Here is a 24,257-nt window from a genome sequence, read left to right as displayed (position 1 = left end):
TATTAGTCAGGGGGTATAGATACAAAGGCAAAAACATGAAACCATTCTTACCCCCCCCAAAAGATTATATATCCTATTGGGAGTGAAAAAACACACACCAGAAGTTAAATTAAAGATATGTAATGAGCTAAATAAAGTACTATATACAAAGTAATTACCCAGAGAGGATCCTGATTAATAGAAAGATGAAGAGGGATAGTAGAAGATGAGTGGATCAGAAGAAAGTTTCCTGTAGTAATGCTTGAAGGAAGCTAGAGGATCTACTTGAAGGAAATGAGGAAGTAGAGACCAGACTATATAAAGGCACAGAGATGAAGAATCATGTAATGATAATAGTTAAATTTATATAGCACTTATTATGTGCTGTGTTAACAATTATCTCATTTGATCCTCACACTCCCCCCCCTACAGGTAGGTATTATCATTATCTCTATTTTATAAATGAGGAAACTTGAGGCAGTGAAGTGACTTGCATGGATCACATCATAAGTGTCTGAGGCTGGATTTGAACCTAGGTTTGGCTCCCTGACTCTAATTTGCTGCTCTACCTAATCACCCCAGATAACAGCAAGCAAGTTATTTTAATTAGGCTTTATTTTCTTTATTTGTATAATGATCTCTGGGGCAGTGAGATACTGAATTTTGGGTTTGGAGTCTCTCATCTTTGGAGCTCAAATCCAGCTGTGTGACCTTAGGAATGTCACTTAAACCTGTTTGCCCCAGTTTCCTCATCTAGAAAATGAGCTGGAGAAGGAAACAGCAAACCACTCCAGTATCTTTGCCAAGGAAACCCCAAATGGGTCACAAAGAGTTCAGCTAAAAACAGCTGAACAACAAATAATTCCATATTCAATGAATCATTTAGCAAGCATTTCTTAAGCACTTGCCACATACAAGGCACCTTATCTCGGGAGATTACAAAGACTAAAACAATCTTTACTTTCATGGAGCTCATACAGTGCTATATATAACTTCAACTTTAGCCTACATGATAAAGTCTGATCAGGCTTTTCCTTAGGAAAAGCATAGTAATTCCTTCTCATCTGATTGGGATGATTCCCATTTCAGGTCCTCTTACTTGAATGTGGTTCAGCAGAGGTAATACTGGACTTGAAGTCAGAATGCCTGGGTTCTGGCTCTGCTACTAACTGACTGTTGAACATGGGCAGATTACTTCCTCTTCTGGATCTCAGTTTGCTCCCCTTTAAAAAAAGAAGCTGACCTAAGGATCCCAAACATTCTGTGATTCTATACATCTATCCTCCTCCAACCTTCCTGGCAGTCTCGTCTAAAACAAGGGCAGACACAGGAGCTCAGTGATCTGTCTCCTCTAGAATAAATTACTTGGCCATCAACTTCATGCATAAAACATGGGGCAGGCACTGAGGAGAGTGGCTGGTGCTCCACAGGCCCAACAGCAGTAACAGCCTCTGGGGCCAGCCTGGAATCAAGGAAGAAGAGAGATCACTCACTTTATACAAGTAACAGGCCAAAAGAAACTCATCAAGGTTTTGGATGTAAAAGGGAGATTAGCTATAATTTTATTTTATGTTGTTGGACCTCACTTTCTTGACTATTTGGCATTACTTTAAAACCTTATTTTTTTTTCCTGCCATGAGAAGTTATTAAATCATTTGGGACCATGGTGTTACCTTCAAGATTGCACTGGATCAGAAACAGACCATGGAGAGAAAGGGTCCGAAGGCGACAGTTCAGCCGTAAGTGATCTGATAAGCTCAAAGCCGCTGGTTCATAACCTATACCACTTTCCTTCCTACATAGCCTTTCTTTTTTTTTTTTTTCCTGTTTGTTTTTTCCTCCTCATATGCTTTCCTGTCACTTCTCTTTCCTCACCTTTCTTTCTTTTCTAGTCTTCATCTTTCTGCCTTCAATTTTGCCCCAAGAAATATCTAGGTAAAAATTCCTTGTAACTGATGAGAACAAGAAAATCCCTTTTCTTGGGAACTTATCTAGATTTTAAGTACAAACAAATATTTACAGCAGCCAAATGGGTATGAGTAATAGGAATTTTTGTTCAGTATGGAGGTAAAATAGAAAGGGCTAAATCAGACAGGTATCAAATAACAGTATCACTAGGATTCCGTAGAACTAACAGGTTAAGGGATCTCATTTCCTTTGAAAGGCCCCATCCTGGTGAGATATAAAGAAGTCAAAAATTTGAGTAGAAAGAGCCCTGGATTTGAAGTCAGAAGATCTGGTCTAAATCAAGATTCTGGATACTATATGAATGATCATAGACAAGTCACAGTTTTTCTGTGACTCAGTTTCCTCTGCAGTAAAAGTGAGATGGAGGGGAGGGGGAATCCTTTAAGATTTAAATAGTAAGATCCAGAGGTTTTGAGATCCTACTGAAGTTATTTTAAAATTCAACACCAATTTTGCCTGCAATGTAGACTATAATTCAATAGATTTGGGGAATTTATGGAGGATATCAAAAAGGTCTCTCCTTTATTTTATTGATGAAGGCACTTGTGACATAGAGAAAGTAAATTGTTTGCCCATGGTCATACAGTTAAGCAAAAGTGAGAATGATTTCAGGTCTACAGTTTCCAGTTCCAAGTCTCTCTTTCCACGATGTTAACTACTTCTGAAATTTTTGAACTGAAGTTAAATGGAGAAAGCTATCCTCTGTTATATGTTAATTAATACTTATGTATTGATGTTTCTCTCTCAACATCTTGGCTCTCAAATGCAATGTTTTGTTTCATAAATAACCCCAGGAGAGGCTCAACGTGTAAAATGTTCAAGGCTTCAAAACAATATTTTGAGTCTTGCAGAATATAAATTTCCCCATACTTTCATTTGCTAATTGTTGTGAATTCTTTTTTTGTGTTGTAAATCTTTGATGAGGACAATTAAACCGATAAAGAATTAAGAATAGTAAGGTAAGTCTAGATATACTCTATAATTTGGTGACCCTCATAAACCATAAAACTTTGTAGAAAGTCTCTGTGAGAGGCAGCATGGCATATTGGAGGGTATACAGGATTTGGAATCAGGAAGGATCAAATTTTGCCTTTGATAATTACTAGCTATGTGACCCTGAGGCACAATGAAAATAATAACTGTAGCATTTACCTCATGGGGCTGTCATAAGAATTAAATGAATGAATGCAGGCAAAAAGCTTTAAAAATCTTTAAATACTAGATAAAATGTCAGTTATTGACAAAGTGGCTGTATTTTTTGAAAGGACTTCAAGGTTCAACTTCCTGTAATAGAAAAGGGGATCTGATAGAATCCATTTGGGGCTTCTGAGATTTTTGAGGAAAGATAACTTATCTGCTACTCTTGACCAATGGCTGGCTTGGAAATAAGAACCAGCAGCAAAGACCTGAATAGCAACTCTGCTAGAAGTAGAGAAGTAAGACTCCTAAAAGGAGGCTCTGGAGTTCATTAAAGACTTCGGGATACAATTTTGATTTCTTTTCTTCTCCCTTCTTCTGACTTAGTTTTATCTCCAAAAAGGAAGTGGAATTGTTGATGAATTTAGCTGGTTGATAGAATTAGGTAATGACACTTCTAAAAGGAAATGCAGTTGGCAAAATATTTTGGTTTTCCACTGAAATAACTAAATATGTTACTGTTTCCCTTAGAATGTGCCTTTCTACTATTTCCATTTTCTTTCTTAGGTTAATTTCCAAACTCTGTTCTTGTAACTTTGCAAATCACAATTATTTCAAATAATTATTATTACAAATAAAGCTAGACACTTTAACTGTGGAAGCAACCATTATAGAAGACAGATTTTGGGGTATGTGTTTTTTGTACTAGTCTGGGTGGCATGAATGTCTGAATATACTTCAGCTTGAGATACATTGAAGCATGGTAGAGGCCTAGTCAATTGAAAAAATATTTACTTGATTTATAAAAAACAGATGTATATTTAGCCATGCCATTGTCCTAGGGGATTCAGATTAGGCTTTAATATTAAATCCTATGTGTTAAGATATATGTATAATCTGTATCTAGTCTAATATTAAAATTAAATGGTTCTTCTCTTCTATTAGGAGAGAGTGATCAACCATAGGTGTAGAATGATATAGATATAGATATAGATATAGATATAGATATATATATATATATATAGATAGATAGATAGATAGATAGATAGATAGATAGATAGATAGATAGATTGCCTGATAAATATCTTGGCAAATATGATACATGGGTTTTTCTTGTTTACCTATACTTGTTTGTTTCAAAGGAGGTTTCATTTGGGGTCATTAAGAATGAACAATGATGTTTGGAGATTACTTTTAAAGCATGAATAAAACATTTATTTTTTAAAAACTAAATGGAAAATAAAAAAAAAAAAAATGAATTCAGGGAGGTTGGGTTTTTTCCCCCTTTTGGTAATAGTGTTTTAGTCTTGCCTTCTTTGACCCAAGCCACATGACTGATCAAAAGCACCCATTGCCTTGTACTAGATATTGACATTCCATCCAGGCTTCTGCCAGATGCTGTGCTTTGTAAAGAGGAGAGATGAGCCAGGAAGAGTTGCAGATTCAAGTTGTTTTCAAGCTAAATGGGGACCTGCATACATTTGAAGGTGAAAAAGGAGTGAATAAAGATCCTGCAGAGATAAGATGGTTGGAAAGGTCTCACTTCAAATCTTAAGCATAAGCATTTTAAGACTTAATTTATATTCAAAATCAAGTCCCAAGCAAAATTATTAATTAGTGGAAGTTTTTCTCCATTATCCTGCTCTTTTCAGAATTTTTTTTTTTTACTCTTTCTAAGCTATAAAACATGGAGACAAAATCTTATAAACTCATTCATGCAAAGGTGTGAAGAACATCATGTGTTACCTATCAGTGGTGTTTACATTAAAAAAAGATGGTTACCAAATAAGATAAGGCTAGCTCTACAGGTTTACATAGACCAAATTCAGTGCAAGACTGAATAATATTTGGAGAAGAACTGGGTTTGCCATGCATTTTCTGGATAGCTACCAGATTGGGAGCAGTGTTTGTGGGTGAGGGACAGACACAAGAGAAAAATGGAATGGTCTGTGTTGGCTGCCTCTATCCTTCTGAATATCTAGAACCTCAGGGTTCATGTTATTTAGAAAAAGTCCCCCCATGAATTCAAGGAGAATGTAAAGGTAGTACCCTACACAGTGAAGGCCAGAGGGGCAGACAGTCTTACTTCTTTCTTTGTAAATCCCCTGTATCTAGCAGAATACCTGGTACATAGTAACCACTTAATTAATGTGAGATGATTAGCTGAAGAGATACGAATTCTGCTTGCTGCTTTAGCAGCCATAGCCATCTTTAGGGATTCCAAATGGAGGTAATGTAGAGACTACCATGGTATGTATTGGAGATGCAGGTAGGGGTGGAGACAAGGTACAAGGGAGAGCAGTTGCAAATGATATATTCCTTGATAGACCCTACAATTTTCAGCCTTCCTAAATAAGGCAGTGCAAAAGAGGAAACAAATATACAAGACAGGTATTGTAAATGGTCTTTCTGAATAATTCAGAACTCAAAAATCCTATTTTTGTCTTTGTACATACTTGCTTTCCAGAAGTCTATGAAGATAGAGGAAGTACTTTTATCCAGGGGGAAAAAGTGTTTTCTGCCCTAGTAGTTCTTGAGACAAATTTTTGGAGAAAAACTAATTATATTTTAATTTGCAGAAGCAGACCAAATAGGAGAACTGCCTTAGACTAAGGAGGTTCTGTCGTTGGATAGGTGGTATTTGTTTCCTTACATCTGTGAAAGGTTAAACTCTGAATTTGGGATGTTACCTTGTTTGGTTGATTGATTGATTGATTGATTGATTGATTGATTGATTTGGTCTGTGTCTATGGTTTCATCAGTGAAAAGAATTCTGGATGAGGAAAATGCTTTTACAAATGGAAATCTCTACTGACTCTGCAATTTATTGACCAGGGCACTAAAAGGCCAAGTGACTTGTTCAGGTTCACATATCCAACTTTTGTGGAAAGCAGGATTTAAATACAAATTTAACTGTTTTTAAAGTCAGTCTCTATCTACTACACCAAGTTTCTTTCAGGACCAGGAACAGCTGTTATAAAATCCAAGCACAGTTCTCTCTAAGGGAGCCAATCAGAAGAATGGAAACAAACAGGCTCTCTCTGTCCCATTGAAGAGAAAATGGTGGCAAACCTGATGTGATGTTAAGATTAGAGAAAGAATTGGGGCCAGGCCACGTCAAGGGGATGTGTACCAGCTTCTTTCCCCCAGGCTAACATGAGGCAATAGTCTTGTTTTGCTCTTCTGACTGGCTGACTGGTCAGCTTTACTCAACTCCCCATAATAGCCTAGGTGACCCTGTCCAAACAGAGGAGCCCTCATCTCCCAGAGAGAGGCTCAAGTTCAGCAGGGTGACTTTGTACCCTACCATTTGGCTACTTGAGATCTGGCAGGCATAATCTGCGAAGCTTGGGATTCTCAGAGCAGTGCCATTCTGTCTGCTTGCCTCCTGCAGCAGCCTTTGAGGTTCTGGGAATGGAAATTAACTGCAAAAATCAGGAATGGCATCTTTATTACAGGAAGAGGTAAGCTCCCTGACAGGGAACTTGGGAGCCCAGACTAGTGCTAGCTGTGCTCTCAGATTCCACTCCAAGCAGGCTGTGGAACCATGAGCTGGTGTGAGCTGTGACTTCTGGAGGAGCACTAAGGTATTCTGTGAGATTGGGGGGGCATATGGGAGTGACAAAGAACACACCTTTCAAAAATGCACAGGCAAAGTTTTAGCTGGCAGCTTCTCACAGATACCATGCTCTCCTACACCACAGATGGTCCCCGGTTTGCTGCGAGAAGCAGCATCATCTTACTAAAAAGCATTAGCTTACTATCAGCTTACTGTACTGGCTTACAGTGTTTATCTGGGCTGGGGTGGGCAGACATCTTGTCGTACCTACACTCCTCTCACATTTCTGCCAGCTGCACTTCCCCACAGGGAATTTGCACTAACTTTGTGGGGACCTTTTGGGTGGAAGATGGCTTTCCTTGATCTGTGATACAGACACTGAACAAGTCGAGACCAGCTTGGAAATGCTGGAGGCGGATTGCTTCGGTGCCAAACATGGAAGTCCTGCCAGTCTGGTGTTTCCCCATCTTTGATACCATAGGGCATGATCCTTTAGACTTGCAAGGGCTTCTTCTTTGGGAAATGGGGAAGTAGGGTACAGGGAGGGCACCTTCTTGCTATCTAATTTCCTTTCAATCTCTAAACATATGAATTACTAGCACAAGAAAAATTGCTTTAAAAGTATTTTGGGAGTGTTAGTAAAACATTTTTTGAAAATAAATTTACAGATAGTCACATATAAGTTGGATGTTGGTACAGTCTTGTTATATTTAATATATTACACATATATAATAAAAGAAACTATACATCATAGAGATTTACTTTTTGATATACATTCATATTTTTCTGTTCTTAATATTTGGAAATGTTTTTTTTTTGGTATTTAACAAGATTTTAATTTTAAAAAGAAAAATCAAGAGCAAAATAAGAACTTAAAATATTATTTGCAAGTTCAAATTTTTAATTTTTATTTGCATTGCTTTATTGTGGTTATTAATGAACTCCAATTCAGTCACATGTGGATATTGTGCAATAATAGTTTTAGCTAAGAAATTGTTCATTCTCCTTAGCCCTAAAACCAGCATCTTGTTTACATAGCAGATAAAGCTGCCATGAAATCTCCTCTGATTCTCTTCTTTTAGGGAAGGAACAAACCAATTGTGTTCCTCTCTTATTTGAGAATTATTTACATATTTCCAAATGTGACATTATCTATTTTGTCATCATAGTGAAAAATTATTTCTTCAGAGTCTTTCCCCTCCTCCTTCCTGCCTTGAATGATTCATAGTCAGTGAGTACCACCAGTGCCAAGTGCACAATTCCAGTGTATACTGTCAAGGAAGAAAGGATGGGAAATCTGAGAACGGGAGATACTTTGAATAATTTAAGGAAGTCCTGTTGGTTGAAAAAGTGCTCTCTTTGTGCCTATATTGATCGGGGCAGATATTTTAGCTTATCTCTGGGAAAAGCACGAAACAAAAAAGAAGATATAGAGGGGGGTGGGGAATTGGGGAATAAAACTGAAATATAAATAGGGATCATAAAAAAAAAAAAAAAAAGAAAAACAGCAAAAGGATGCAATGGTGCAAGGCTAAGTTATTCATAGTGTCTCTGTCTCTGATCCTCAGGTTGTTTGTTGTGATCTGAGATTAGCCAGAAATTAATCACTAGTTTGAAAATCTGGCCATTGTTTAGACAGAAAACTGATCCATGTAATAAGGCATCTCTATAGCCTCCTCTTTCCCCACCCTCACACCTCAATAATGCTAAGGGAACAAATCATCTTAAAAACCTCTCTGGATTTAGACCATCAAGAACTAGGTAATTTTTTTCAAAATATCAAGATTCATGAAACTGATTAATTGTATAAGAACATATTTACAGTGACCCACAATGACAATGAGCTTCTTACACCAAATCTACAGGGTCATAGTAAAGAGCTAGATAGTTTTGGAGAGGCTAATGCAATAAAATTAATTTTTTAGGCAAGAAATCAATTTTTTATCCATTGTGATTATTATGCCTACAACACCATGAATGGCAAAAATAATTAAGTGAATTCAGTAAGTTGTTTGTTAAATACCTAATGTGTTTTAGGCACTATGATAAATAAAACAAAATGGTCCCTGCTCTAAGGATTTACATTCTATGGGAGAGAGAAGACAGGGATAAAAGAGAGCTAGGAAATAATATGTAGTCATATAAATAAATGCAAAAATGTATACAAAATAATTTTTTACAGCAAAAACAAGAAATAAGGGAAATAACACTAAAATGGGGGTTCCAGAAGTCACAATGGAAGCGTGAAGTGGAAAGAAACAGGAATATAGCAGGCAGTAACCTGTGTGAATTGGACCACAGTTTTCCTATCTGTAAAATTAGGTGATCAGATTAGTTACCTGCTCCTAGGCAACCCCAATGAACTTTGGATAGAAAATGCCATCTGCATCCAGAAAAAGAACCATGGAAAATATAAATCAATACATGCTATGTTCTCTTCTTTTTTCTATCTCCCATGGTTTTTCCTTGTTCTGATTTTTCTTTCCCAACATGATTCATAAAGCATTACTTAAAGTAATTAAAGTATTACTTCGTTAAATAATTATTTTTTAAAAAAAGATTAAAGGTCTTTTACAGCTCTAAAGTTATAATCCTATAGTTAGGCACAAGGAAGCAGGCAGTGATGGTCAGGGGAAGACCTAGTCAGTTTAGCCATGAAATCAGAAGGATTCAGAGTAGAACAATAGGGTGATAAACTGCCCTTCCCTTCCAAGATGCTGACAATTATGCTGTTAAAGTTAAAAGTCGATTTAATTGAGGGAGGGGCTCTGAATTAATTGTACACATAACTGTTCATTTGCTTGTGTATCTGGTAGAAAGGCTATGTTTTTTCCTCTATCCACAAAGGGATGAGATATGTTAAAAGTAGAATAAAAGTGAGTGGGCCTGGAATGAAGTGTGTGTCTGTTCTAGAAAGCCTCCCATAAACTCCATATAGGCCCTCCTTATTAATTCCCATTTAAGAAGGTGATTTTGAGGAGAGATTGTTCTGTCTCCAATTGTGGGCCTGGTTCCATGCAGTGCACTGTTACAGTGTCCAGGCATTATTTCCACTCTGAGGAGCAATCCACTTGGCATTTGCTTCAATTAAGGAATAGATTGGAAAAAACCAAATCTGACATCTAAGAAGACTCTGGAAAGAAATTTCAGGAATGGAAGACAAAATAAAAGCCTATCTATTTGATTAATGTTCTAGTCAATAGTCACTGCTGCCCAAAAGCTTCACCCACTGAGGATTTGGTATAAATATAGTCATATTAATCTATCTCTTTAATTTTCAAAGTAAATGGGAAAAAAGTACCATAAAGGATTTGCATGCTAATGTTGCATAAAAAGGCAGATAATGAGTGCATATTGATAAGTCTTCAAAGAACCCCCAGAGACTTTTCCTCTTACTACCAATGGGGAGCTCAGCTGCTATCAGGACAATTTCAAGGGGGAGGAAACCTTACTTAGTATTAGACTTAGTTTAATCAGGAAATTTGAAAGCAGGCTGATGGGCCTGGGAACACCTCTAATAGTACAGATGGTGATGAAAATGCATTGTATGTATTTTTATAAGATATAATTATTTGCAGATGGTAAGATTTATAATTGCTAAAGAAGCATGCGATAAACAATCATAATGAGAATGTACTAAGTGGAGGCCTGGGACTTGGAACCTTTTGAGTTCTAATCCTGGGTCTGACTTTGACTCACTGTGTGGCCTGAGGCAAATCAGTTAATTTCTGCAGTTGCACCAATTTCTTCTGTAGAATGGGGATGGTCACATTAATCTCCTTCAGTGATGATGTGTGGAACCAGTGATTAATGATTGTAATTTAAAGCATGTGGGTAACACGGGGTGCCACCTTCCAACTATATATAAAGTCTGTATCTAATCTCTTCTTTCTCTCTGTCTCCCATGTGGGGTCCCAGTATGAGTCAGTGCATGTGCACAAATAGAGACTTTTTATTTTTATTTTCAGTTGGGGGCAGAATCAGGCAGACAGAAGATCAGAAAAACTAAACAAAACCATCATGGAGAATTTAATACAAGACTAGGAAAAAGATATTGGATTTGTTATTGGAGAACTTGGATTCAGATTTCACCCCTATGTGACCTTGGCCAAATCACTTACTCTTATTTTCCCCTTATGTAAAAGGAGGGAGTTGGATTAGTTAGCTCCTCATGCCCCTTCCATCTCTGAAAGAGCCTATAATGATCAGAATGAGAAGAAGAGAGTCTTCTACACCAATGGTGATGGAGGACAGGAGTTTGTCAACTAAGCAGCCAACCAGATTGCCAGGAAGGAACATATTCCTGACTATTTCCCCCTTATCTATCTTCTTTCTTGGGCTTGTATCCTTATTAGAACAATAGTGATATTTTATATTTTTTATAATAATAGCTTTTTATTTTTCAAAATATGTTCAAAGATAGTTTTCAACATTCACATTTGCAAAACCTTGTGTTCCAAATTTTTCTTCCTCTCTCTCTCCTTTCCACTTCCTCTAAATAGTGAGAAATCCAACATCAGTTAAATATATACAATTCTTCTAAACATTTCCACATTTGTCATGCTGCACAAGGAAAATCAGATTTTTAAAAAATGAGAGAAGAAAAAAAAAACCAAGCAAGCAAACAAACAACAATAACAAAGGTGAAAATACTATGCTTTGACCCACATTCAGTTTTTATAACTCTCTGGATGCAGATGGCTTTTTCTATAACACATCTATTGGAATTGCCTTGAATCACCTCATTGTTGAAAAGAGCCAAGTCATTTGATCAAAAAGTGATATCTTAAACATGGAATAGGTAATGAAAGACAGAGAGAAAAATCTTAATTTTTTTTTTTAAATCCTCACTGCATTTTGGCTTGTTTCATTCTCCCTTTCCTACATATGGGTGGCTAATATGTTCTGTTATTACATTCCCTACATGTAGAAGGCTGCAGATAGTGGGGGAACTCTGAAGGGTCTCATACCTCATATTACACCTACATACATAGAAACAATCCCCTGTCTTCTACTTAATCTCTAATAGTTGAGATTTTTTTTTTGATGACACATAATCGACAAAGTTAGAATCCATCAGTGTTTCTTAGTATTATGCCTTAAAAGGTTCTCAATTTCTGTGCCTTCTGAGAAAAACAAAGATGTGTTCTTCGGCAATGAACACTGAGTCAGTGAATTTAGCTGCTTAACTGAAGTGAAGACTGTGTGGGATCTGCTGAGAGAAAGGATAGCATGATGGAAAGAATATTGAATTTGAAGTCAAGAAGTCTGAGTTTAAATCTTTGTTCTGGTATTTATGAAGTATGGGACATTGGGGAAAATTTTTTTTTCTCCTCTAGGGGAATGTTTTTCTCATTTGTAAAATAGGAATGATAATACGTGTACTACCTGATTCAGATTGTGGCTGTGAGGATAAGAAATATTCAAATGTATGTGTGTATACATACAAATATACATATATGGTACATGCATATATAAATATACATGTGTATGTATAAATGTATGGCATAGATGTGTGTATAGATGTGTGTATATGTATGTATTTGTAAACATGCCATGAAATGCCATGAAAATATGTGATACCATTAGTCAGCTCACCCAGCCCTTCAAGCTTCCCACCAATAAGTATGTAGTCATTGCTTTAAAAAAGGTAAGCTTGTGCCATGTAAGCAGAATTTGTCTTGATTTCCTTTTTCTTTCCCTGCCACCCCCACCTCTGGGTATCACTTTAGGGAAGCCTCATCAGGTATACAGTGCTTTTCTGGCCATTCCTACTGTAGGGTCTCAGTGGGACTAGCCTCCCACCCTTCTCTATCTCTCCTCTTTAAGTTTGCTTTATGTCTTTTTATACCAGGTGATAAAGGATGGTAACGGGACATTAAGGAAACAAATCTATTGTAGATGATCCTATCTATGATCCCTCCCAGGTTAGATGATTATTTTTGGATCTGGAAAGGGTCTCAGAGGCTATCTAGTACAGGTGAGGAGTGAAGCCCAAAGAGAAATGATGACACAAATAATATGGGCCAAAAGTAGAATTAGACCAGACACTCTTATATCAACCAAGCTCTGTCCATGGGATTACATCTTAATTCAGTCAAAATGGGCCCTTTAGAAGCTTTTTAAAGGCTATCTTCAATGGTAGGGATTTCATATATAAGTAGAAAGGCAGAGGGAAATATTTTGGGTGGCCTAGATTCAAACCCTGGATCCAACACTGACTTGTTTTATGACTGTGGGCAGGCTCAGTTTTCCACTCTGTAATGTGAGGGTAATAATATTTATGCTATCTACTTTTTCCTCTACATCCTATCTCACAGAATTGTATTGAGGAACACATTTTATAAACATTAAAGCAGTATACAAATGTGAGTTCTTATTAGGCAAGCTTCTGGCACACCACAAACACTGTCACATATATATTCTGCCTATGAGATGAACCCTTTCTTCTATGTGGTTCCCTAATTCCACTCCCACTCTTATCAGGAAGGCTCCATTTTTTCTATCTATTCATAAATGTATGTATATACACACATAAATGTGTGTATACATATTATACAAATGTTCATTTATCTCTTTACATATGTGTATATGTATCTAAATGTCTACATATATGTATATGCAGGCTATACTTGTATACATGTATATTTACTTCATGTATAAGTATATGCATACACTTTGGTGTGTATATGTTTTATATATATATATATATTTATATGTATGTGTGTGTATAAATGTATATATGTAAATGTTCACACACGAGCTTTTATTCTAGGGTCCACAAACACTCACCTCCCCCTCCCCCCCCGGGAGATCTGTGCATAGATTTAAGAGGATTTATGAGCTGACATATTTGTAAATGTTTTGATAACTATATGTCTTCTTTCTTGGTAACCCTATGTATTTTGTTTATGCATTTATATGCATTCTTTTGAAAAGGGATCCTTAGACTTTGCTGACCTGTCAGAGGGGTCTATATTGCAAAAATAATGAAAAATCTCTAGTCTATAGGGTGCATAGGCACCTAAGTGGTATAGTGAATAGAGCACTGAGCCTGGAATTAGGAAGGCTTATCTTTTTAGTTCTAATCTGGTCTCAGATATTTACTAGCTGTATAACCCTGGGCAAGTTACTTTTGCCTCAGTTTCCTCATCTGTAAATGAGCTGGAGAAGGAAATGATAAATGACTCAAGTATCTTTGCCAAGAAAATGCCAAAGGAGTCATAAAGAGTCATATGTGACTGAAAAATGACTGAACATCCACAACAGATAAAGTATTTTGCTAGAAACTGAGGAAGATACACACACACACACACACACACACACACACACAGAGACATACATACAAATATGTATATATATATATGTATGTGTGTGTATATATAATATATATGTATGTGCATGTGCATATGATATGTGTGTCTGTGTGTATATGTATGTTTGTGTTTTCCATTATCCCTCATGGAGCTAAGACTAACAGAATGTATGACATATGCTTTTAGTATCACATACAATAATTATATTTTGGATTTAAGTGACTATATAGGAGGCTCTTATTCATGTCTTCTCATAGGTTTTCTCTTGGGTCTAACTTATGGTGGTCTGGTGGTAGACTTTTATTTCAGAGAAAAGATGGGGGAAATTAAAAATAATGTACAATTTCCCATTGGTAGTTCTGGACACTGGCTTCCTCTTCTTTAATTCTGGGTCCTGTTCATATGTAACTTGCAGTGAGTGCAGCTTTTCAGAACATACCGTATGATATCATTGTCCCTTTCCAAAGCATCCAGGGAGTGTGAAATATTGCTTCAAAAAGTTTGAATGCCCCTAACATGTTTTTCCAGCATATTTTCCAATTAGGCAGAATGGAATCTGGGCACTAGATACTTGTGAAGAACAGAATGAATGTTCTAGGAGCTTTTGATTTTAATTTTTGTTTATAATATTTCTTCTCTTGCCTCATTATGCCTGGGGTGTGAGTGGGATCATTAAACTAACCATAGTAAGCAAAACCTAGTAAGCAAAACCCAACATATGAATAATTCTTAGTTTTTACAGAATTATCAAAAGTAGTTTATAATTACGTATATTTTATAAAACTCAAACTTGATCACACTTGGTTGGTTTTCACATCTGTACCTGCAGCTTCAATAAATCCCTCTCCCTACCCAAAGTGTCAATTCAGTTTTTAGAAGTGGCATGAGTAGGAATGAAATAATGTGTCACATTGCCAGGATGACATTGTGTGAATACCCACTAGGTTACTGACTAATTTAAAATGAAAGGGAATATTTTAAACTAAATATCACACGTCAAAAATCAGCCAGTAAGATACCACCTTTGATTTTTAAAAAAATTGGTTTTATGCTATTTTCTATATTTTGTCAAACTGTAATAAAATTTGCTTCTTTAAAAATATTATAATTAAGAGGATGCCATTTATTTTGGGGGAAAAGTGTATTATAAAGGACACAACAATTACCAATCTAATTCTTTTTCTTAGGAATGTGAAATTTGAAACTATCATTTCTTTGAGGCACACAACAAATGCCACCATACCCAAATTCTCCACCGGTGTCTTGTGACCAGTATCAGGATTTGTGAGGCTATCTCTTCACATGCCAAAAATACTAAGAATACCAGTTCTGATAATTTTGACAATTTCAAAAAAGGAAACACACATAAAATTAAGAACTCCTGATCTAACCCTTTTCACTGGTAAACTTCTTTCTGTAAATCCTTCATAAAGGATCTATCTGACACACTGGTGTTTTTCCTCTGGTCTTCTAGATATTTTGTGTCAGAGAAGTGGACTGTCAAATTTACATAGCAATTCCATCATATGACTGATTCACACACACATACGTGTGTGTATATATATATATATATATATATATATATATATATATACATATATATTTATAATACATGTGAATATATGTGTATGTATCCTTAATAATAATGTTGCTTATGCCATTCATTACTGATAACAAAGTCACAGGATACTTGACAAAGCTTGTATCTTTTCTTTGTTCTATGAGTCAAGAGCAGTTGCCTAGACAGATGGGAGAATTGTGGTTGTCAAAGTGGGAGTATGCACAATTACACTGTTGCTCCAGGCTGGGTCTCTCATTGGCTTTGGGATGTGGGTGTGGCAGAAGAGGAAGTAGTAAATTGAGACTAGTGGTTACTTCCATTATAAGATCCTATCAGCCATTGACCATACCACTGACCATGTTATCTTCGAATGCTCTAAATGACTGCTATTTCCCTTATCCAATTGTTAGCAAACTCCCATCTTCAAGTCAGCAAAAAACTCCTTTTCTCTTCTTCCTTTCCCTGTATTCAGTCCTATTTCTTGCTGATTGATTTCCATTCATTTCTATCATTTTCTTTCATTGGACTTTATGAAATTCCTGCTTTATTGTCCAAAAGGTACTTTTCATCCTCGATCTCTTCCATTCATATTTTCCATCTTCTTTTATTCCCAGATACCAAGTTTTATCTGGATGAAATGTCATCTTTGGCCAAATGTTTTAGGATAAGTTATTGTTTTCTCATGGCCCCTGACACACTGGGCCAAAAAGTGGAGTCAGGAATAACTTTTTGGGTCATGTTGCCACTTCTATATCCTCTTTCTGCTATCATCATTCTCAGCAATGTTGAGATCTGAAATTCATCCCAAACATCTATATTACCTTGCTCATATCCTTGTTGGTATTAGGAATTGACTCTTTGATCATTTTCCCTTCTTTCTTCTTTTTAAAATTTTTGAATAGGAAATGTTTAGTTGAAATAGAAAAATAAACAAAAAGGAAAATCAAGGGGTAGAATTAGTCTCAATTAATGAAATAGTACAATCCTCTACGAAGTTCTATGCCTTTAGAAGGTTACATTATGGCTGGGAAATCACTTATTTGTTGTAAAAAAAAATTAAATAGTTTATAGACATGCTTTGTTTTCACATTAAAATTGAGCATTTCTAGACTACCTCTATTTGGTGATAGCTTTCTTGTCACAAAGAATAACAATTAAGGAAAACTGACAATATTGTGATCTTATCTGAAAGAGCATTCAATGTTCCATATCTGTAGTTCCTCTACCTCTTTATTTAAATTTCAGTGTTCAAATGTTCAAATTAATTTTTATTTGAATAAATTTTCCTTTCTTCTCCCTCCCCACCTGATTGGGAAAAAAAAAAAAAGAAAGCAAATTCCTCATAACAAATGTGCATAATCAAGCAAAACAAATACCTTTATTATCTGTATTCAAAAATATGTGAATCATTCTGTATTTCAAATCCATTTTTCCTTTCTCATGAGGTTCTTAGCATGTTATCAGTTCTTTACAATCATGAATAGTCATTTCATGAGCACAGTTCAAATAGCTTTCATCTTCTTACTCATAGTTTCTGCTTACAATCCATATTTAGAAATATCAGTATTCACCTTAATGTCCCTTCAAATACCCAGCATTTTCATTTTATTAATTTCATTAGTTCTCATGGTTTACATCTTTATTTTGGGCAGCTAGGTGGTACAGTGGATAGAGTGCTGGGCTTAAAGTCAGGAAGGTTTTTTAGTTCAAATGTGGTCTGAGCCACTAACTGTGTCATCCTGGACAAGTCATTTAACCTTCTGTGCCTCAGTTCCTTATCTGTAAAATGAGATGAAGAAGGAAATACCAAACTACTTCAGTGTCTTTGCCAAGAAAATCTCAAATGGGGTTACAAAGAGTCAGACATTCCTGAAACTACTGAATAATAACACATCTTTTTACAAATGAATGACAACACATTTTTAAGAAATTATTCAGTTATACATTTATTTATTGCTGAGACAATTGAGGTTAAGTGACTTGCTCATGGTCATACAGCTAGGAAGTGTTAAGTGTCTGAGGCCAAATTTAAATTCAGGTCCTCTTGCTTGAGTTAGTGCTCTATCCACTGAGCTATCTTGTTCCCCCCAACAATACCTCATCTTGGTTGTTGGTCACATCTTAAAAAGTTTATTCACTATCCTCTACTCTTGAATTCTTTACCCCCTTGACCTTCTATACTAACAATCCTCAATTCCTTGAGGTCACCTCCAACATTCCCCTATCTTCCTCCTACCAAGCAGCCAAAAAATGGAGGAAATCACACAATTTTACCTATCAGGTCCACTACAGATTCATATTATTTAATCTCAACTGGTCCCTTAGTGTCACATTTCTTTTTCCCTAAATGATTCTCCATCACATTCCCCACTAAGGCAGTTCTGCATCTTTTTCTTTTCCTCAAGCCCCAAAGCTGCTCCAATACTCTTCATTACAAATGATTATGCCCCTTGTTTTATTTAGAGATTCAAGAGATTCCTGATCTCTCCTACTCTACACATTAAAATACAAACTCCCTTTTCACTCATTCTCTTCTCCCTTGCCTCAATCTTTTAAGGAGAAAAAAGGCTTCATAGCTTTGTTGATGCTTTCCTTTCCTATATCTCCACCCTACTTTCTGGGAGACAGATTCACTGAACATTTATTTCATGTATCTCATCTCCAAACTCTTCCCATTTACGTGTTCCTAAATCTATTGTCATTAGTCTTTATCCTCTCTGGAACCTTTATATAATTGTACTAAGATAATACTCCTGCTCCTTTGGGTTCCACAAAGCTTGTCTCTCTCTCTGTTTTTTTTCTATCTGAGTGAACTCCCTGTTTCTCCCCACCCCCGATTTTCTTTGCTGAATCATCACCTATAGTGTTATCCTTAATCATGGATATCTTTCAAAGCTGTCCTGGGGCTTTTTCCTTTTATATTTATGCTGTCTCCCTTGGTGATTCCCACTTCAGAACTTCCTAACAAAAACCCTGTCTGGGCTGAAATCTGTATCTCTCTGTGTGACATAGTAGATAAGAATACTAGACTAGGTTCCAATTATGCTTCTGATGCTTACTAGCTATGTGGCCCTAAAAAATTGCTTAACCTCTGTCTGCCTCAGCATCTTTAAAATAATACTAGGAATAATAATAATCTGCTTCCTAAAGTTTTTGTGAGATAAAATGGGATACCATTTATAAAGTACTTTGAAAATTTGAAAGTCTACATAACTGCTAGCTTTTATAATTGCCATTTTATTTCAAAGGATAAGATGAATGGTTTTATTTAATAATAGGCTCATATAATAAACTGGAAAAATCTTGGGATCATTTAGCTTAATTGTCCCATTTTGAAGATTAGTAAACTAAGATCCAGAGAAATTAAACGATTTGCTCAAGTCATATAGATAACTTTGGGGAAGAGCCAGGACCTTAACCCACTTTGTCTGACTCTGAATCCAGTTTTCTACATCATCTCCAATTCAGCCTAGACATGGAATCTAAAAAAACAATATCTCCCAAATAAGAACTTAGTAATTCCTGCAGCACGATAGTTCTACACTATCCCAACCCATTCTCACTTTACTTCTTACCTTCTTAAATGGAGGTTTTAAAGTCCATATAGGGTCTTGTAATTGAATGTGGGGGTCATGAAATTGTGATTTCTTCTTGATAAATGTTTGATTGTATGCCTGTGTTATATGTCTGTATACCTAGGATCATATAAAAATTTCTTGGGCAAAATGGGGTCATGAATACAAAAAGTTTAAGAAACCCTGGCTTGCCTCACTTGGGCAAAATCTTGCTTTAAATACAACAATAATAATACATATATATGTATCAATCAAAATAACTATAAGAATTAGGGTAATAATAATAATTCAGATCTTCATAGTGAATTTACAATGCATTTTCCTCACAAGAACCTTGTAAAATAAATAATATAAGTATATCTTCTCCATTTAACAGATGAGATTCTTCTTCCAATTCCAGAAATTTTAAGACTGTTAAATGAATGACTCACAGTAGCTCAGCTATTAATAATAATATTAATATAGAACATAATATGTGCCAAAAATTATACTTAAAAAACAAAACAAAAAACTATGTGCTAGAAACTATGCTTATTGCTTCACAAATAACTACTGTTCTATTTTCACATTTGAGGGAATTGAATTCAAATGACTTGTCCAAAGTCACAGCTAGTAAGTGTTTGAGACTGGATTTGAACACAGATTTTCCTAATCCCAGGTCCAGCTTTTTATCTATTGCTACACCTAGCTACCTCTAGCAAGCTGTAGATGAGAGTCAAACCTTCTGACTCATATATTTATTCTTTTCAGTATGGTATACTGCTTCCCTAATAGTTAAAATAGCATTTCTTAAAAATTAATTTGCATTTAATTAATTATTCAATCAATAAACCCCTGTTAAGTACCTTCTTTGTATCAGGCATTGTGATAGTGCTAGAAATCAAAAATGAAATAATCTGATCTCAAGGAGATTACATTCTATGAGGGAATAATATGTATAGAATAAATTGTTGATGTTGATTGGTCATTTTTCAGTCACATCCAATTCACTGTGACTCCATTTGGGATATTCTTGACAAAGAAACTGTAGTTTAGCAACTGATTGGAAATATGAGCTCAGGAATAGTATTTTGTATATTTTTACATGTAAGAATATTTCTCTTATAGTTTGTAAGGCCCTTGAGAGCAAGAAGTACTTCATTTTTATTATTGTATTCATTCCTATGACAAGAAAAATATATAGTTCAGGGTTTCCTGCACTTAAATAAGTGTCTCTGGTGCATGGTAGGAGTTCAATAAATGCTTACTGACTAACAGAGTGCCTGCAACATAGTCCATATTTAATAAAATCTTGTGAAGTATAGACATTGCATTTTAAAAATCTCTTCCAAGGAAGTCTGGGTAATCTAACAAAATATTGTCCCATAAAGATGATCAGGTGGGGGGAATAAATGGTGTAGTAGATAGAGTCCCGAGCCTAGAGTCAGCTCATGAATTCAAATTGGACTCAGACACTTACTAGCTGTGTGACCCTGACCAAGTCACTTAATTTTGTTTGTCTCAGTTTCCTCAATTATGAAATGATCTGGAGAAGGAAATGGAAAATCACTCCAAAATCTCTGTCAAGATAAACCCAAATGGAGTCATGGAGGGTTGGACATGACTAAAAACAACTGAACAACAACAAAATATGATTAAACCACTTTAATGAATAGATAAAGATGATTTGTAATTACTTCATCAACTGATTTTATATCATTTTATTTCTGAGTTTCCTAAAACAGCTTATTCACTTAAACACATGAAATATCCTCCCTTTAGGCTTGTTCATACCATTTATTTGCACAAAAGATTCACTAAGCAAGATCTCCTTTGCCTGAATTACTCTGGCTTTGAATTGGTCCAGTTTGAACTAAAGTAATAAAGTTTTTTTCTGTTCCTTCAGTATGGTGAAATAGACTTATTCACAGGTGCTATCTATAAATGTCCAATAATTGCTCTAACAGCTTTACACAATCAAATAGAAGCCATTTCACCCTGGTCTATACACAATAGCCCTAATTAATCACATAAGGGTCCCGAGCAAAAAAACCTTCCACAAACCTTTTTAATGTTTGTGACATTCTTTAGTTTAATGGGTATGTATAATTCATTTATAAAGCCATCTTGCTGAGCACAAAGCTTTCCCAAATGACTCACCTGTGACTCAGAAAACCCAGGCATCTCTTTGATTTTTTTTTTTTTATTCTATACAATTTGTTCTAGTTTCCTTGGTGCATGAATATAATTACAATCAATTTTGTTTCAAGATGCCAGGTATTAAAAACATGAATAAAATAACACTTAGAAACACAAAGGAAAATCTTACCAACACACCAAATGCTTTTATAGTTCCTGCAGCCCAACCTTCTTTCTGCCTCCTACAGCAATCTTTACCAGGAATCAATATGCCAGTCTTTTCCACTCAAAAGAATCTAAGTGAAGAAAACTTATTCATTCTTGACAAGAAATAAAATGTTCACAAATTTATTCTAACAGAAATCTCTGGTGGGTTTAATACTCCAATCATTTTGTGAGTTCATCAGTATAGGTGATTTCTAACATGTAATTTGTAATCCATTTCTGCCTGAGCCTCTATTCTTCAATAAATTTGCCCCAACAATGAGGGTCCTTCCTCATGTTCTCCTGACACTGTGTGAATATCAGTAGAGCACACGGACTCTCCATTAGCTAAGCGTCACTCATAGTGCATAACTAGCTTGTATTATTTGATTTCCTTGGTGTAATTATATATGGTTTGGTATAACATTATAAAGAACCAAAATGTTGCCTTGTATTTTTTTTTTTACCTTGCAGTCTTCTGTGATGGATAAAAAGTTTTAGGGACAGTTTCTGAGTAATTGGTCATTTTATTAGTTATTTCTAGCAGATAATTCATAAAGAGGCCATGAATGCCAATGACCAATTATGGTGGCTCCTTGATTTTTGAAAGAGTGGGTGTTCCCAACAGATAGCAATCAATTCTGATTGATTAACAATTAATGAGAAAAATGCAAAATGAATATTATAATGAGAGGTAGCCCTAGTCTAATGCAGCCTAAACTGTGAGTCACAACTTTATATGGTTGTCTCATAAGTGAATATAGGGATGATGAAATTGTGATTTATTATCAGTAAATGTTTGATTTGTATATCTATTTTATACAGTTGTACAACTGGGGTCATATAAGACTTTCTTAAGTGAAAAGGAGTCACACAAAAAAGAAAAATTAAAGAAGCCCTGGTTTAATGAAAGGCTAGGAGACTTAGCTCACTCAGACTTGTCTGACTTAGAACACAATGGGCTAAATTTCTTTGACTGAATAATCACTGTATTACATCATATTTTCTTTATATTATTTTTTTCTATTTCTAGTTAAGTAAAGAAACAGCTCCACCTAGATAAGATTGTCTAAGTGAGGTAAATTTTGGGGTAAAGTCAGAGATGTCCCTGAAAGACTGGACTTTGAAATAAAAGGGGAGAAAATTCTGGATCTCTTCAATCATTGGTTATTTAAAATGAGAGAAATTATCATTACTCTTACTTCTCACTCTCATAATCCTGCCTTTAAGTGATATTTTGAATCATTATCAAGAAAATTAAACTCCTTCCTATCTAATCCAGCAAGAAATTGTTCATCAATTGGGCAATCAACAAACATCTATTAAATACCTACTGGGTGTAAAATGCAGGAATATCTGATGAGATTATAAAAGCAAAGTGAAGACTAGGTCTTGCTCTTAAAGAGCTTAAATTCTATTGAGGAAATCAAATATGCAAATGAAAAAATATGTATGTGATGAAAATTTAGTTGGGAGAAAAAAGTACTCTCAACTAAGAGGAGCAGGAAAAACTTCTTGTAGGAGAAATAAGATGGACCAGGAGAAAGGACAATATTCCAGGCCAAAAGACCAGTTTCTGCAAAGGCAGGTGATGAAATTTGGATTTTAGGTAGCAGTAAGTGGGCCAATTAGGCAGGGCCAAGGTTACATAAAGGGCAGTAAATTGATCTGAAATCCAAAAGAACTTTGATTTTCCCTTGAAGGAGGAATGTAATCAAACAAAATTCCTTTATTTAAAACATTTTTATAGGCCCTTTTCACTTTCTCATTTTTGATCATCAGTCTTGCTATTGATGCATATAATGTTCTCATAGCCTGTTGCTACCAAAGCATTTTTGTTATTCAGGGGGTAAAACATTTCTACATAAGCCAAAGGTATTATTATCAAGCAGCAGGAGAAAAATAATATCCACCCACACTTATTTTCCTTTCCCAGAGGGAGTTCAAAACCTAAAAGAGCCTTCAACTCTGTTTTTCTTTAGTCATTTAGAAGAGAAAAGTTCAGATTTGCATTGGTTTATTGAAGATTGTTTGATGGAAATTTCATTCTTTTTCATTTGGCAAGTGCTTATTGAGTTTTTATTTTGTGCCAGATATTGTGAGGTATGTGGGGGTGGTTAGTCACTACCCTCAACTAACATATTACCTAATAGGGGAAATATAACACGCATATATATGCATATATGTGTGTATATGTGTATATTTAACATACAGAAGAATTTCTAAATCCTTAAAGAATGGCACAGGCAAGGTATTAGAAAGCATCAAGAAAGAAAAAATTAAGTCTAACTGGGAGAGCACCAAGGAAGACTTCATAAAAGAGTCACATCTTAGCTGAGATTTGAAGGATAGGTAAATGGACTTGGGAGAAAGGGAGAAAGATAAAAGGCACATTTTGAATATGGGAAAGTATGTAATGTATTTGAAGAATGAAGTATAATCTGCTTTGCCTATGACATGTAAGAGGGAATATTCATAGATGAAACTGGAAAGGTTGAGTACATTTTTGAGAAGATAGATCATATAATAAGACCCAGGCTTTATGATGACCACTCTGATAGTAGAAGATAGAGAAGTCTAAAAGAAAGAATTAGTATAAAGGTAGAAAAACCAGATTGAAAGCTATTTTCATCAGACAAGAAGAAAATTAATGAACTTCTTAACTATGATAGTGGTAGCAGGAATGAAAAGAGAGGAGCCAATGTAAAATGCATTTCATGGATGTAGACAAAGGCACTTAATAACTGATTGAATGTGGGAAGGGTAGAGTCAATTATATCAAGATTTCTAGGTTACTGATGAGTAGGAAGGTAATGAAACCATTAACAGAAATAGGAAAG

At 35.5% G+C, this 24,257-nt stretch overlaps 1 protein-coding gene across 3 annotated transcripts in view; it reads left to right on the top strand.

The window, feature by feature from the left end:
- The first annotated feature begins 1,608 nt into the window (after positions 1-1,608).
- The window catches only part of RIPOR2 (RHO family interacting cell polarization regulator 2), a 235,859-nt gene continuing 213,210 nt past the window's right edge, over positions 1,609-24,257 (top strand). The window contains exon 1 of one of the 3 annotated variants that reach the window (XM_074272877.1): positions 1,609-1,718. In XM_074272877.1, coding sequence (XP_074128978.1) covers positions 1,643-1,718 — 76 coding nt within the window. In that variant the 5' untranslated portion in view covers positions 1,609-1,642. Of the gene's footprint in view, positions 1,719-6,417; positions 6,549-24,257 lie in introns of those variants that run through there. The other 2 variants (XM_074272917.1, XM_074272902.1) reach the window with 2 other exon arrangements.

The sequence above is a fragment of the Sminthopsis crassicaudata genome, chromosome 1 (genome assembly GCF_048593235.1).
Source record: "Sminthopsis crassicaudata isolate SCR6 chromosome 1, ASM4859323v1, whole genome shotgun sequence".
NCBI classification, from domain to species: domain Eukaryota; kingdom Metazoa; phylum Chordata; class Mammalia; order Dasyuromorphia; family Dasyuridae; genus Sminthopsis; species Sminthopsis crassicaudata.
The sequence above is the reverse complement of the archived record's forward strand: the minus strand, read 5'-3'. Positions and strand labels throughout refer to the sequence as shown.